The sequence below is a fragment of the Acipenser ruthenus genome, chromosome 17 (assembly GCF_902713425.1).
Source record: "Acipenser ruthenus chromosome 17, fAciRut3.2 maternal haplotype, whole genome shotgun sequence".
NCBI classification, from domain to species: domain Eukaryota; kingdom Metazoa; phylum Chordata; class Actinopteri; order Acipenseriformes; family Acipenseridae; genus Acipenser; species Acipenser ruthenus.
The window spans coordinates 31,676,779-31,694,416 of NC_081205.1; the positions used below are offsets into that span (position 1 = coordinate 31,676,779).

General features: G+C 38.6%; 1 protein-coding gene across 3 annotated transcripts in view; it reads right to left on the reverse strand.

Annotated features, from left to right (window-relative positions):
* LOC117423618 (DIS3-like exonuclease 2) overlaps positions 1 to 17,638 on the reverse strand; it is an 84,139-nt gene that overhangs the window by 38,226 nt on the left and 28,275 nt on the right. For all 3 annotated transcript variants that reach the window (XM_034039677.3, XM_058990399.1, XM_058990400.1), the window contains exons 7-10: positions 16,799 to 16,896; positions 14,767 to 14,996; positions 11,820 to 11,993; positions 2,612 to 2,691 (exon numbers count right to left, since the gene is read on the reverse strand). In XM_034039677.3, the coding sequence (XP_033895568.2) occupies positions 2,612 to 2,691; positions 11,820 to 11,993; positions 14,767 to 14,996; positions 16,799 to 16,896 (582 nt within the window). The remainder of the gene's footprint in view (positions 1 to 2,611; positions 2,692 to 11,819; positions 11,994 to 14,766; positions 14,997 to 16,798; positions 16,897 to 17,638) is intronic.

Genomic DNA, 17,638 nt, shown 5'->3' on the forward strand with positions numbered 1-17,638 from the left:
TGGATAACAGTGCCACCACATCCATCGAACAAGAGGGATCGAGGACAGGTTTGAAAAGCACAAGGGGTTCTGTCACACCCCTTCCTTGGTCTTCCTAATTGACCTGACAGCCCTATAATATCAACGTGATCCTAAGTCTCATAGCATGATGACCCACCCCCCACTCCCACCCAGACCAGTTCTTTGGCAGAACAGTGTTTGCGAAGACTTGTGGGACTTGGTGGGCTACTGATAAAAATCGATGCTGTTTTCAGGGTGCATTCCTTTACATAATAATGCTGCATGGAATGTTCGGTCTGAGCAGTGGAAGGATGCTGGGAGTTTCTGCGCTATTAAAAGAATGATCTGAACAGGGGAGCAGAAGCAGCACAGATCAGGTATGCGGTATGCACAGCTCTGCTGCGTGAGCGTCCGGTGAAGCCAGTTGACAGGTATGAAGGAGGTCTTGTCTGGCACAGCATCAGGTAGACTGCAGGGCTTATTTAACTATTCACTCGGCACTTTCTACCCAACGGCCTCTCCTTTGCACGGTCAGTGTCACTCAATTAGAGACAAAAAGGAAGAGAGAGGCGTTAACTAAATAGGAGTGGGGCAAGGAAAGAAAAACTTCACGTGACATTGGCCTCCTTGAAATACTCTGCAAGAATTACAAGCCTGAAATGTGTTTCAAACATCACTGGACATAACTGTCAGAAGCGACACGGTAGCCTCTTCATGTTGACACTAATTTTAACCGGCTCTTGAAGCACGCTATGTTGTGCTTACTGCATGGCTGCAGCACTCAATGACTCAATGCTAAAATCATTAGCGTTGCTCCGATACAGAAATCACCGTTAGCAAACTTGAGCTCATTCCAGGTGTTACGACCACACTTGAAAATTGCAAGCTTCTAAATGAAAAGAAAGGCTGCAAGACCTCACACACCATTCTTGCAATCTAGCAGGATAAAACAAGAACTGTTTTGTGGTGCAGTTGTGAATAATTAGTTACCTATAGTTAATAAAAAATAAAAAAACAACAACAATATATAGGAAGTGTATTGTGTTTTTTGGGGGGTTGTTTTTTTCAACTAATGAAATAAGATTTGGTTAATTGATAAATCTTGGTGCTCAAAACTGATATTCTGGTATAAACTGATGCAACTAATATCAAAACCAAAAATAAAAACTCTGAAACAGTGGTAGTCCAAATCCTCATTAATTCAGTTTCCAGTTTAATGTATTAAAAAAAAAAAGGTTTTGTAAAACTTTGCTATTGGTATCCTAGACTAAATTTCTCATTTTATTTGTATTATTTTAATTGATGCAGCATGTTAGACAGCACATGAAATCCTCAGCAATTATGCAAGGTAATGTTCACCATCTGCCTCAAACCCTAGAGTGACGGTGTAGAACTTTCCAGTGCCACCCTAATGATGGAAAAACCATTCCTGGACAGGAAGAGAGGAGACACACACGCACGCACGCACACACCAACATTGTATAGGATCTGGAGAGAAACAGAGAGGCACAACCCAACATTGTATATGAGAAAGAAAGAGAGAGAGAGGAGACACACACACACACACACTGTATAGGATCTGGAGAGAGACAGAGAGAGGGATATCCCAACATTTTATGAGAGAGAGAGAGAGAGAGAGAGAGAGAGAGAGAGAGAGAGAGAGAGAGAGAGAGAGAGAGAGAGAGAGACAGACGCACATCCCAACATTGTATAAGAAACAAAGAAAGAAAGAAAGAGGAGAGAAAGGTGCTGGCACTAGGTGATCGTTTTTTTGGCGACTGACAAAAAAAATGTAAGTATGCATACATGATTTATGTCATTCTTAATCCCAGCCCTGACAAGCTGACACATGTACAAAGAAGAATTGTATTGAAGTTCTTGAATGCTACAGAAAAAAAAAAAAAAGTAACAAAAAGGTTATTAATAATTGTGTGCAGTTTCTAATGTGTATTAAAACCTATTTTTTTCCCCTTCTTTTTTGGGGGTGTGGGATTAATGGTGCTGGGAGGTTCAGCAGATCAGCGATGGGACTTGAAGCCTTCCTATTGTAAACCACAAGTCGGTTAGTCATCGAAAACGTATCCCTTAATTTTAGCAGCAATTCTACCGGTTCAGGGGATGACTTGTTTGGGTAACTGAACATCTGCCAACATGACGGCTAACGACATTGTGGAGAGTGCCAAGTTTCCCTGTTTTATAGCTAAGCAGAGACGTGAATTCTCTAACAGAACACACCAGCATGACACAGGATGTGTTAACAGATTATGCCTGTGGTACCTAGGAGAAAAAATAAATAAGAGATATTTCTCGAACAAACGAACTAGCTTTGCGATGAAATGTTTAAGGGTGGGATTATGGAATCCCTTGGCTTTTGAGTCCACTCCTATAAAGGGGAAAATGCTATTTTTCCGACAGATAGCTTCTTTGATAGTCCACAAATGTACATATCAAAAGGCCAGAAATATGGAGGATACCAGTAAGACTAGATAAGACACGTTTCAAAGAAATAAAGAGCCATTCTTAATTACAGTTTTAAAAGTGATTTTCGGTACTACACCCCTAAATGCCAATCAAGTAAAACATGTAACAGGACAATAAGGAAGCAGCTTACCATCTGGGAGAGGTATGCAGGACAAGGCATCATCCAGATCTCTAGCAGTGGCTGGGTCAATAGTGAATATGCATGCCTTCCTACACCAGAGAAAGAAAACAAATGATTTATTACTATTATATCCCCTGATCCCTCTGGATAAATAGATATAAAAACACACACACAAACACACACTAACATACTACTATAATGTTCTGCTAAAAATCCAGCATCAACAAAATCCTACGGGAATGTCAATGGAAAAGCAGACTCACTTCTGGAAAGTGTTCCCTTTTCACAAAAAAGATTAACGGTTTCCTTAACTCTATATTAAAACTGGAACCAAAAATACCTGCCATTTTAAAAAGGTATTATGGTTTTGATTTCACATGAACCTCCTGGAAAAAAAAAATATATATAACCATGAACCTCCATCAACTTTAAGAGCTTTGGTAAAATTTAACAGCATATTGCAGATTTTCTTGCATGTGCCAATTTTTATATATATATATATATATATATATATATATATATATATATATATATATATATATATATATACATATATACACACACACACAGTACTGTGCAAAAGTTTTAGGCAGGTGTGAAAAATGCTGTAAAGTAAGAATGCTTTCAAAAATAGACATGTTAATAGTTTATACTTATCAATTAACAAAATGCAAAGTGAGTGAACAGAAGAAAAATCTACATCAAATCAATATTTGGTGTGACCACCCTTTGCCTTCAAAACAGCATCAATTCTTCTAGGTACACTTGCACACAGTTTTTGAAGGAACTCGGCAGGTAGGCCTAAACATCTTTGAGAACTAACCACAGTTCTTCTGTGAATTTAGGCAGCCTCAGTTGCTTCTCTCTCTTCACGTAATCCCAGACAGACTTGATGATGTTGAGATCAGGGCTCTGTGGGGGCCATACCATCACTTCCAGGACTCCTCCTTGTTCTTTAAGCTGAAGATAGTTCTTAAATGACTTTCGCTGTATGTTTGGGGTCCTTGTCATGCTGCAGAATAAATTTGGGGCCAATCAGATGCCTCCCTGATGGTATTGCATGATGGATAAGTATCTGCCTGTACTTCTCAGCACTGAGGAGACCATTAATTCTGACCAAATCCCCAACTCCATTTGCAGAAATGCAGCCCCAAACTTGCAAGGAACCTCCACCATGCTTCACTGTTGCCTGCAGACACTCATTCGTGTACCGCTCTCCAGCCCTTCGGCGAACAAACTGCCTTCTGCTACAGCCAAATATTTCAAATTTTGACTCATCAGTCCAGAGCACCTGCTGCCATTTTTCTGCACCCCAGTTCCTTTGTTTTCGTGCATAGTTGAGTCGCTTGGCCTTGTTTCCACGTCGGAGGTATGACTTTTTGGCCGCAAGTCTTCCATGAGGCCATTTCTGACCAGACTTCCCCGGACAGTAGATGGGTGTACCAGGGTCCCACTGTTTTCTGCCAATTCTGAGCTGATGGCACTGCTGGACATCTTCCGATTGCGAAGGGAAGTAAGCATGATGTGTCTTTCATCTGCTGCAGTAAGTTTCCTTGGCCGACCACTGCATCTACGGTCCTCAACTTTGCCCGTTTCTTTGTGCTTCTTCAAAAGAGCTTGGACAGCACATCTGGAAACCCCTGTCTGCCTGATGCAGTATAACTACCTTGTGTGTTGTTGCTGTGCTCAGTCTTGCCATGGTGTATGACTTTTGACAGTAAACTGTCTTCAGCAACCTCAACATGTTAGCCGAGTTTGGCTGTTCCTCACCCAGTTTTATTCCTCCTACACAGCTGTTTCTGTTTCAGTTAATGATTGTGTTTCAACCTACATATTGAATTGATGATCATTAGCACCTGTCTGGTATAATTGTTTAATCATACACCTGACTATATGCCTACAAAATCCCTGACTTTGTGCAAGTGTACCTAGAAGAATTGATGCTGTTTTGAAGGCAAAGGGTGGTCACACCAAATATGGATTTGATTTAGATTTTTCTTATGAAAGACACAACACACCCCTGAAACAAATTCAGTAAATACAATTACATTTAAAGGCTTTTCTATGAAGATAAACTTACTGGGGAGGAATGCATACTAGTTTCAACACAAACTGGTTTACAGCACTGATGATACAAATAAAATTAAAAAATCTTTCTTTCTTTCTTTTTTAAAAAAAATAAATTACATATATTATACACGCACAGTTATAGTCAAAAGTTTACATACCCCAATGGAAATGTATAACTTCTAGAAATTTCTCAAAACAAAGATTTTTTAGGAAAAATATTTTGTAGCTCTAGAAAAGTCTAGAAAATGCTGGATTGTAGGTGAACATTCTTAGAGAGTATAAAAGGGTTAGGCACAGGATGATTGCTGTCATTACCAATAAGTCAATATGGGGAAAAGTAAAGAGCTATCTGAAGACCTTAGGCAGAAAATGATTTGTTGTCATAAAGCTGGAGAAGGATACAAGAAGATTTCCAAGCATATGAGTATCCCAATTTCAACAATTGTTTCTATTATCAAGAAGCACAAGACTCATGGTACTGTCACAACACTCCCTCAGTCTGGAAGAAAGAAGGTTCTTTCACCAAGAACAAGTAGATGAATTGTGAGGAAGGTTAATAACAAATCAGAGATATTCAAAGTGAATTGGCTGCAAGTGGGACTGGGGTTTCCATTTCAACCATAGGTTGAGTATTGCATGGTGAAGGTCTCAATGGTCGCAGGCCAAGGAAAAAGTCACTCTTCGGGAAAAAAAAAAAGAAAGCTATTTGGTCACGCCGATAGTCATTACGTTTGGACAAAGAAAAGAACATCATACCTACTGTCAAGCATGGAGGTGGTAATATCCTTCTATGGGGCTGTTTTTCCCTCTAATGACACAGGAAATTTAGTTCCCATACATGGTATAATGGACTCCATAGCATACCAAAAGATATTGGCTAATCATCTGAAACCCTCCAGAATGGTTAACGAAGAATAAAATCAAAGTTCTGGAATGGCTTAGTCAAAGTTCCGATCTAAATCCGATTAAGAATCTTTGGTATGAGTTGAAGGCGGCTGTGCACAAGAAGTCCTCGAAATTTGAATGAACTGGAACAATGTTGCGCTGAAGAATTTTCTTCTTTTTTATTTTTTTCAACAAATCACTAAAGAATCATGCCAAAAGCTCACTGACAAACATCTTAATCGTTTAAAAGAGGTTATTATTGCTAAAGGTGCCTCAACTAGCTATTCATTTCATTTTCCTTGTCAGGGTATGAATACTTTGGAATTAGCATTTTTTGCAAAACAATTGTTGAAATAAATAATTGTATTTCTTGTAACTTTTTTCCTCATCCACAAAAGCAAAACTTTTGCTTTGTTTGAGAAATGTCTAGAAATTATAAATTTCCATTGGGTATGTAAACTTTTGAGTACAACTGTATGTATGTATGTATGTATGTATGTAGGTATGTAGGCATGTATGTATGTATGTATGTATGTATGTATGTATGTATTTTTTTATAAGGGTCACACCTACTAAAAACAGAGGTTTGTAATCAGTCAGTCACCGAGGTACCAAATAACCCTTTTTAATTGAACAAATCTTATTAAAGCCTTAAAACACATTTTTTTTTATCATCTATAAAAACTTAAGAAATCTATGAAGGACACAAACTTCCCGCTGCCTGACAAGAGACAATGGATCATTAAACTGTATAAGAGGGTCACGGCCATTGAAACATTTCTCTACAAGGCAAGGACAAGGCAAATAAAACCACACCCTGGAAATAGACACATTGTATTGCCTTCTTATCAAGACGGTGTTGCCTAAACAGAGTTTAACAAGTCTTGGTCAATTGGTTTCGAGGCCATGCTTTTCAGAAGCGCCTCTGAAAAGCCAGAGCTCTCAAGGAGTCAGGTGCTCGAGCAGGGATGTCTGCAGCACAGAGTGGCTGCTGGCTAACTGACCGTTACCTATAAAACTATGTTTTTGTAACTTTAAAAACAGGTGTTTTTCTCCTTTAACTCAACAAGTACATTTCGCTTATTAATTTTACTCCCCCCAGCCACCCCCCCATTCAGCTCTGCCATTTAAAAAAATATAAAAAAAATCTATCTATATCTGACCACCTCTTAACACCAATAAAAAATAAATAAAACTCTTGTTTAAAATATTAACCTAATGCAGCTCCCAATGCAAGCTTCTTTTAAAAGGATTTAAAAGGTATTAAGCTGCTACTGTTAAAATACACACACACACACACAAAAGATCCTAATTAAGGGCTTGTGCAAATATGCTGTAGGTATTTGCTGCATCCGGAGAGAGGGAGGGAGAATGGTATTCTTTTGAGTAAGGAATGACAGTCACTGGGTTACTTTTATAGCCTCGTTGCTAATATGTGGAATGGGCGTTCTGTCTTTCTGGTCTCTAAGCACCACTATCCAAAATCCCTTTGTATAAATACATATCATTAAAGTCAGGCACTACAAGGTGGAGAGGGGAAGGCTGGCTACCTTGGCAACACCAGCTATGCCTGGAAGTGTGACAGCAAGATAACACCTTGCTCCCACCCTTTTTAAATATATTTTCTCATAATCTATTTTCATTGTTTCAATGTTACAGAAACCCACAGACAGACAAAGGAACGCCTTTGTTAAATCAAAACAGAAGCAGTGCCTCCTTTCTAAAAATTAGCAGGTTTATCTTTCACTGCCACGTTGTTAATATAAAGACACTTATCAAGTGCATGAAGTTTATTGTAAAAAGGAAAGAAAAAAAGAATAAAAACTACAAAATAACAATGATTTTAATAACTAATGCAATAAATCACTTTTGCCTTACAAATTACATTCTAGGAGATGTTGTCACAATTTATATATATATATATATATATATATATATATATATATATATATATATATATATATATATATATATATATATACACACACACACAGTACATATATATACATACCAGTTGTCCAACTGAACGGAGACACTAGATGACACATTCTGCATTCCAGCCGAGATTTAGCAAGGATAATATTTATCAGAACCCTCTCATTAGAGGGTTAAGTAGCTTTAAATGCAATTACATTTATTTTTTTTTAAACAGACATCAACTAGCTTGTTTGCAGAATCCCATCTGCTGAGCACTGAATAGATGTCCTCCTTTCATTCAAATCATGATACAATGTGACCTTTCAACTTTGCTGACCACACCTACTGGGAGACAGTAAGATAAACATTTATATGGATTCTTTATTTTAGCTCCATTACAAAAATAGGGGTTTCTGCAATGGTCACACAACCAGAACTGCTGCAATGTTTAATGCCAGGAGCTCCAGATATTATAGTTTCTTCTTAATTAGCGTTGCTCATAGAATTACATTGCTCACAGTTCCAATGAAATGAGGAAAGAAAAACCGCAGGAATCCGGTGAGTGCTGGCACTTTGTATTAGAAAGCACAAACCTTTGCACTGCAACCAATAAAGCTGCCATCACTAGTAGTACTCTGGACAAATCAGTCAGTTATAGCTTATACAAAATAAAAAATAAAAAAAACTTATGTTGCACGTCGTGCACGTCTGTTTTGCTGGGTACAGTAGGTATCATATGCGCAACTTCCTGGTATTTAACTGCACTTACTCGATCAGCAGTGTGGTTCCTCTCCTCTGCTGGCCTCCGAGTGACCCGGCTGGATCACCCAACGGTGGCGAGTGAAGCAGCCGCACCCTCTACAATAGGGCACAGGATATGCTCCGTTGCTGTTTTTCCAACGTTACTGGTTTTTGTTTGAAATCTTTAGTTGCTTTTACCAAGCTAGTCTCAGATCCCTTTTTTTTTCCTCCCAAGGATACATCTCAAATTTCCTACACATTTTATTGCTACTCTTTATAACCCAAATACTTGTCTTCTACTATTAAAAACAGGTTTCAGTCCAGCTCTACTGACTGGAAAAAATGACCAAATACAGATGAAACTGCTACCAAATCTCAGATGTGTTATTACAGACCTGTTTACTCAGTACTGGTCTCAACTAGTGCAATACACATCAGACCACCTTTATTAAATCACAATTGGGCTGTTACACTCATGAAGGCTGAAAATGTAAACCCCATTTGGCTTCATCACATGCAGATAATGATCTGTATATTTACCAGTTTTGCAATACAGTATATTTATAATTACGATTCCAGGCTGCTATTAATTCACACTGGTTCAAAACAACCAAAATCCTGGCACATGTAACCCAAAGGTTTCTTTTCCGATCTTTAAGAGGGGTGAGGTAAGGTATATAGGAAATAAGTCAAGCAGGTAAACGTTTCATCCGATTCCTTTGTCGGTGTCATGCGGACACACGTTTATTTTTTCAGGACACAGCATTCCCATACTGGTGGGTGACGGGCACTTCCACAAAAATGGTCTTTGATGGCTAATACCACTTTATTTCTTTTTTTTTGTTGTTATGCCATTTGTTATTTCAGAACTGGTGGTGTGAACAGTATTTCATCGTTATGGCAACCCATAAACTGAAAAAGGGGCCAATTACACAGCACACAGATTTCAAACTCTTACATAAAACACAGGCTACTGCTGACTGGCTAGCATCAAGGCCATGGTGCTACACACTTAAGAAACCACCAGCTTTTCAAGGACATTACAAATGAATAAATAAAAATAAATAAATAAATGCACAGGTTTCCAGAGCTGCACCCTGTGAACATTTTCTTTTGAAACTGTGGCTCCGTTTCTGTCTGCTCCATGCTATAGCCACCAGTATGACAGAGTGTGGCATTCCGACGTGTGTGTGCATGCAGTGACACAAGGGTAGTTCCATGGTTTACAAACCATGGCCTTTATTTATTTACATCAGGATGGGGAGATCCCATTGTGCTGAATTCAGTCAATGAGAAAATATTTTAAAATGTACCAGCAATGAGAAGAGGAAAAAAAGAAAAGAACTGGGAGGAAAAGCGCCGGATTTGGAAAAAAGAAACTTTAAATGAAGATTAATCTCTTTGACAGCAATTCATTCAACTCCCAGCAGCTGTTCTATTAAAAAAAAAGAAAGAGTTTGAAGCCTCAAATAACTTTATTTAATGGGCTGAGAAAAACAAAAATGAAAGGTTACCTATGTAACCACGGTAGCTCTGAAAGAACTTAAAAAGCATTAAAAAAAAAAAAAAAAGAAAATCGACTAGATTTGCCTGCCAAAACACAAAATTAAACAGGCTGTTTTTATCAAAGCTCCACCTCTAGGGCTCTGCCTGCCTCCCTGGTAATAATAACATTAGTGACAGCCGCCGAGCGTGTCCAGGTAGCCTGTCCGCATCCAAAATCCAGCTTCAGTACCAAAGTTAAGGCCCTTTGTTTACGGGGTTTTTTTTTCTTTAAAATTTCCAGAGAATTTAAATAGTGCTTATTATAAAAAATGTAAAAACAGGTGACAAATCTGTGCAAAGCATGTACTCCACATTTTTCTGGGTAAATATCGGGGTTGATTTTGTCAGATGGGAGGGAGGACAGCAAAAAAAAAAAAAAAAAAAAAAGAGAGAAAAGTATTGAAAGTAAAAGCAGTTTAAAACTGTTGTAACAGAGTGTAATATGGTAGAACTGCAAGTGAACTCAAAACACTACTGAGTGTATGAAACCATCACCTCGAATCCAACAACTTTTCTTGAATAAACAGTTTACTGTTGGAGACTATAAACATTTTTTATTAAATAATTGGGCCAAATTATTTTACACAATCTATATCCACTACAATGATACATTTAAATACATTTACCAGCCTTAAGAAGCCCTGCCAGACGCTTTATTAAAAGGGGCTTCAGTGTAAAGTCCTGCGTAGCGTAGGCTTGCTGCAGTTTTTTAAAGTGTCTTTTCCGAGACTCGTTCTCCTTCAGTCTTGCATGTAGCCGAATTTAGAAAATACTCTCTCCACATCAGCCGAGCCAGGCGGGACACTGAGGCTGCGATAAGCGGCACGGCTCAGAGTTGGAAAGTCGGTGCGGTGGAATTTTTCAGAATTTAAACAGATTGATGCTGCCATTGCCATCTACACATGGAATTCACTTTACAGTTTATACCGTTTTTCTTTTTCTACCCATTTTAGCATGAAAAGTAGTTCAATAACATCAACTGTAATTGCTTGAAAGCTGTTAACTATCTGCGCTATCTGTAAAGCGTGAAATGTGTATGTGATATTAATTAACAGTACGCACGTGCATGGGTTTGTGTATCTTCCACTACATTGCCTTACAGCTTCATATAAACCCAATTCATTATTAACAAGCACATATCTAATGTAATGAGTTTATACGAAGACAGTGCATTCAACACCACTCCACTTTTTTCTATTACAGCGTACTTCAGGAAAAATTTGACAATTACATTTGGGAAAAAAACAAAATACCTGACTTGCACATAATGAAATATTTACAAATAATAAATGTTCAACAGGGAAAGTGAACAAAATCACAAAACATCCTTATCCGGGTTACTGATTAAGCGTGCTGTTAAAAATAGTACTGGAACAATAACATGAGAAATCGATACCAAGGTTTTACGGCAGACAATGTGCGGAAGTGACATTTTGACACAACCTTTTATTTACATTTTTTTATGGAATATTGGTACATCTGTTCCCCCAACAAGGCCAGGAATACTGAGTGTGGCAGCGGCCCCCAGGGCTCTGAATGACCAAAAGGGTCGCGCGTCACATTCCCATGTTTTGAAACACAATGCTCTTTGGAGAACAGGGGTGCAACAACGAGTTTCTGTGCCCATTATCTCTCCCAGAGAGGCTACTGGAGTAAGCAGCTGGCTTCCATTTTATTTTATTAATCAAGGTCAGGTCGAGCTAGCCTGCAGATGGGTCAGGAGTCGATTTACATTTATTTACTTACTTTATTTATTGCAATTATATAGCGTTATTTTATACAAAAAGTATTGCAAAGCACTGTGGGCTTTTCCTTATTCAATCAGGACTTTCCTTTTGCAGATGCAGCTCTCATGATGAGATTCACACAGATGTACAAAGAGTGTGAAATCACTTGGAGCTGATGCTGAAGCACCACAGCACATGTTATGTTTTGCCATGTTTTCCTTTAAATGCAAATATAAATTGCAGAAGTAATAAAGAACGTTGCTCCCTCCTATATACTATATACAGGAGTGTATATAACACCACAGAGAGGAAGGGAATTAACCTTTGCCCACCTTAAATCTTTTCTCCTTTTGAATTCTTCTGCAGGGATCGTCCAGGGAAGAGACTGTGGAAGACAACCTAGAACCTCTTTGGAAAACTCGGAGAAATCCACGTCATACTCCGTCAGAATGCCTTCCGTCTCGGGTTCAATCTCTCCTGCCTGCCCAAGGCTTTTAGCAAGCCGCCTATTACAGATAGACAAGAACAGAAAACATGTATTGCACCATAATTATGTACAGATACCAGTTTCAGAAGGAACTGTACTTGTTGGCTTACTGCATGCATCTTTGTATTGTAGATTCTAAGGGTGTATGATCCTCATACTGGTCTTTTAAATGTAATAAAAAATAAATCAGCAGGTATTAAATAAATCCATTCATTAATGTGTTGATTTAAAAAAAAAAATATATATATATATATATATATATATATATATGTCTGTCCCACACCTTTACAATTGAGTACCAATCAATGGCAATTAACTTCTGTATTGAGTGTTCTAAAAGCCAATTGGAAGCAAATGTTCCTCTCATCTGGGGCGTACTGTGGACGTAAACTGACAATGAAAATGTTTTTTTTTTTGTTTGTTTGTTTTTCATTAAATCAAACATTAACTTTTTTTTTTAATACCTGCAGATAAATACTTTAAGGCAATTATGAGTATCAGCACACTCCTAGTAAATGTGTTTATTAATACCACTTTATAAAGCACACATTGTAAAAAAAGGCAATATTTAAAAAAGTACTTTATGAAAAAATGCACTTATTTATTTAAACTAATGTTACTCAATACAATAACACAAGCTATAAAACCATTTGATGGTTGTACAGGTATAAAGGAGTAATACTGAAAGAAACATTAAAAAATAAAACTAATGTTTCGACAACAAGTCTCTCAGTGTTGCCAATCCCATGTCATGGATTGAAAACATCATCAAATTGAATATTTGAATATTATATTATATATATATATATATATATATATATATATATATATATATATATATATATATATATATATATTATATAAATTAACACAGCCAAAGGCTATCTTCCTATGCAGGTAGCATAGGCTCAACCAATTTGCCCAACTAGTTTCCCTCACAATAATCTGTTGATGTTTTCCAGCTCAACATGCAAATGTAATTCTTCATTTGTCAGTAAAGTGACATCCTTTTGAAGAAATTAAGCACAGGCTTGTATTTGGTTCCGCTTAGAAGCATCCTTGTTCCTAGCCAACAGCAAACTGGCATAAGAGCAACACATTTAAAAAGGGGGAAGGGGTCCAGATACAGCTTCGACATGGTGTGTACAGTCTTCTTAGAGACGCATAGATCTGGATTCAGCTTTCCACCTGGTAACAGCTCTCCTGCAGAACTCCACTTAAAGCCAGAAAGCTTGGACGAAGTTTACTCAGTGGCCGAAATGTGATTTGTCCTCCAAGTGCTTCAATGTATAAAAGCTATAAAGCTTGTTTTATATACTGTTTTAACATTTTAAAAAGGAATAGAATGGCAAGTCTTGCAATCTTGAAAACCAAACAAACATTCTTGATTTCTTGTTCTGTTTCTTTTTAGCAAAAAGAAAATAAGAAAGGTAAATATGAATTACAGTAAATAAGGCAGGTAACCATATGTCACTTTCAGTGAGAACTGTACACCTGTCTTCCCTAATAAATCATTACCAAGGAACATTACTATAGCTTTGGATTTCAGAGTTTAATTTTAACTTGTAATGCCACTTTAAAAACAGAATACAAAATATTTTAAAAAAATTGCATTTTATTAAAATATGCTTCTTAAGTCCCTTTTTCAAATTCAAATACATCAAGACAGTGTGCAATTTACCTTAATTGCCTAGCAATTATCACTTTAAACTGCGGTTATCAACAGTTACAACAAATTTCCACTCCCCAGCAAAGACGACTAAAATAATTGTTATCTCAAAGGGTTTTGCCAAACACATAATACTGGCAATTAGGAACAATGTCTCTACAATTAAGTTGCTGTTCTTAATTGTAAACATTCCTTCAGGTGGCTTATTATCACAAAAAAGTAGCAGTGAGCAATAGAGATTAGAGATATTCCACAAAGTGACTATGTAAATAGAGGAGATTTAGGGAGGCATTTGAAGTACAGACTCACAGGTCTCTTACAATGATGACAGATCTGTAGCAGTTGCATTTCTTTCAGTGTGTATGTCTCTATTCATTGAGGTCACAAGATCACAGGGATTGAGTGACTCTGCCTCCAGAAGAATGCATTACTGGACTTTCTTCTTAGTATTTATCATCTTCACTCTTTATATTAAAAGGGCAGACTCCCACATGCAGAGCAAATGGAGAGAATTAAACAAAAAATACGTAACAGGAAGGGAGTAAATTTAAATAACTGCAGCATCAAACATCAGGAGCAGAGTCCCCAGACAACCTAGTGTCCAGCATTGTTGGATACAACCCAGAATCCAGCATGACCAGGTTTGTACAATCAAAACGGGGGAGCGTCCTGGCATGTGCACACTCATGAGAAATGAGACGCTCACGTGGTTTGGTAGAGGTGTGACCTCAAGAACAAACACAATACAACTAGAAAGAAACGACTACCTGTGTGTGTTGTTGGCCATATAAAATCGCTCCCTAATTAGTCCACTGCAGTCTGTCTGCAGTTTTACAGCTTTGTGTAAGGGACGGTATCGTATCTTTCAACTTCACGGGATACAGCAGACATCACATCTGCTTGTCAGAAGGACGCATTTCTCTCCAGCTCGTTGGCATTGCACGAGGAATGTTGCATCAGAAACAATGCAATCTCTTTTCTAGCCAGACACTTCTCACATCTGCTCTTCTTAAAGCCCACCCCCTTACCCGTTTTTTTTAAAAGTCAAATTATAAATATTGCACAACACATACACACAGCCTAAAACGTCGATATAGGCAGTTACACTTCGGCCAGCACCCACCCTTCTGCAAAATTGCTGTCGTCGCGCCACTCCGTGATGCGGCAGACGAACAGGGTGTTGGCATAGTCGGCGGCGCGGGCGCTGAAGTTCTCAGGGCAGTCTTGCAGCGGCACGTTCACCCGCGGCACTCTGTGGTCCACTGGAGAGAACATGGCAAACTCCTTGTCAGGGAGCAACTTTAGGAACCCAGTCACAGCTCGAGAGTGTTTCTTCTCCGCAATACACACCACCTGGAGCAAGCGAGAAGATATTACAAGGACTACACGACATAATACATTCAAAAATGCATTTAAAAAAACACATGTTGTGCAAGCCCTAAGCAATGTTCAGCAAACATGTGGCTGTGTACGCAACACGCATGCAGGACAAGGTTACTCATTTAGAAGCTGTATTTTGGGTGGGTGGGGGGCGGGGGGGTCTGCACACGTACCGATAAAGTATTTGATTACACTGCGTAGGGTGTTTATAAAAAAAAAAAAAAAAAAAAAAGTTTCAGCTGTAAAGCTCCCTTGATTCAGCTGCTGATGTCAGTGCAGGTAAATTTCAACGCCTAGCATGCAAGCATGCACTTCTGCTGCTGTTAGAGCCAAGTGGTTGGTTTATTATTTCAGTGATAATGGAACAGGACTGGTACTGCTGGACGCAGTACACAGTACACTGTGCTCCTGCACCGAGCCAGATAAAAAAAAATAAAAAAAAAAACACTGCATCACCAACCACGATACATTACAAGCTTTCGTCAACTTCAGGCAAGCCATATTCCTAGATGAAACAAATGAAAAACATGCTGTTGCAGCTCTATGCAATTTTACAAATATCAACTTCACTTTTTGTTTGCCACATTAGGTTATTATAAAAAAAATACATACAAATGCAAGCCTGACCACGTCGTTAAAGGACAGAGCTCTGCACATTTCTTAGTTCAAGAGGTTTTAAAACAGCACCCTGCAGTTTGCTTTATCAAAACAACAAAAGTATGTGCTGTTCACAAAAAAACAAAACAAAAAACTAAACCAGCCACACAAACACTTCTGCTCAATCACCCCACAGTAAAACACACACACACACACACACACACAATAGGACAGCAGGGTGTCTAGACTGCTGAGCTCTTATGCCACAAGTTCAAGAGTCAGCAGGGAGGTTATGAAGGAAAGTCAAGCTACTGGAAAATGAGGCTTGCTCAGGGTGATCATGGGAGGAGGGGGGCAGTGGAGTGGTGCACTTTATCTTAACCCACACCAGCAAAGCTAGCATCTGTATTGACTCCTTCCAAGCAATGGGGTTTGTTAGGTTTGGTTTTATAATTCATTGAACATTAAATGCATCGGATCATCTCCGGAAAATAACCGATTTTCTGTATAGTTAATTGTAGGGGGTTGAATCCTGGCAGATGCATGGGCCAAAATGATAGGAAACATCACTCTAGGATCCCTACCGGATTGGATCCTAGAGACCTAGGATTAATTCAGCTACACCACCCCCTCACGCCACAAAAAAACTAAAACAAAAAAAAAAACACAACAACTGTAGAGCTACAGTACAGTACAGTTGAGTAATTACCCACTAACCCCGTAAGAGTTTTCACTTTTTATTCCTTTCGGTTCTGCAGTAATTGCAGCTAACGGCATCAGCAGCAAAACTAAAACCTGCAGAATCCGCGTGGGAGAAGATAAAAATGCACAAAAGGCAGCTAATCCGACCAAGTTATCAATGCTCAACCAGAAGCGAACAATACACAGCCAAGTGCCAGATTGGGGCAGGTTTTTAAGCTAATCATTACAAGCGAGCAATTTTGTTAATAAATCACTTATAATCTCTAGGAACAAAAGATGCTTAGTCACACAGCACAAGGAGGTCTGCTAAATGAATGCAGGGGTGGGCCTGAGGACCTGGTGGAAGGTTATAGGTTGTTGATTGAATGCTGTAAACACTTTAAAATTACCCTGACCTCCTGATTCTGTACATTGTAAAGTTATATTAAAAGAATGTTTGTGTGGAAGTAATTAATATGTTTTTTTTTCTTGCTTACTTTTGCAGTCCTTTGAAGAAACTTATCTGCAAGATTTCTGGGATCGATTGCGCCAGGCTTTGAAGTTGGGGTTGCACCATTTTCGGGACAAGCTGAACCTTAAAAAAAAAAAAAAAGCGCTGCAATTATTTTTAAAGGCTTACGGCTGCTACACAGTACCATTCGACCACTACTGTACCTTTATCAAACACTTCAACCCCGGTGCTGTTTTATCAAACACTTCTTGCAGGTGCTGTTTTAAAACTTCTGATCACATTTGCCCCAGAATTACCCTTTAATGACCCGAGGTGGCAGAGGGACTTCTTTTACAGGCCCAATAGGCATAACACACCTGGGTTCCAGTAGAGTCTGAACATATTTTATTGCCAGGGAAGCTCAAGGCTGTCAGGAGGACTCATTTCAAGGCCACACTGGGGATTATAGTCCAACATGTGCGGTTTACCCTCCATACACATTGAAACACAGACGTCGAGCCTGTTCAGAATGTATTTATTTACTTACTTTGTTTATGGCTCGCAAACCTTGAGTTTCAAGATTATCTTTTTATTGACACAGATTATTACATAAGACAAAGACCAAACAGTCCTGCTATGCAACAACCGTGGAAAGATGTACCGGACTTTGTTAGGAGTGTTCATTTAGGGATAGAGACAAATCAGCTGCTGTAGGCTAGTTGCATGCACCGTGCCGGGATGACACTGTAAAACGCACACTTACAGGTCAGGGTCGGGGTTTTCAATCCCAATCCCAGTTCCCTTGTAATCAATTCCAACAGGTCATCGATCAACATTGCAATTGGAGGAATTCAGTTAATACGAGTTTCTCACAACAGTGGCAACA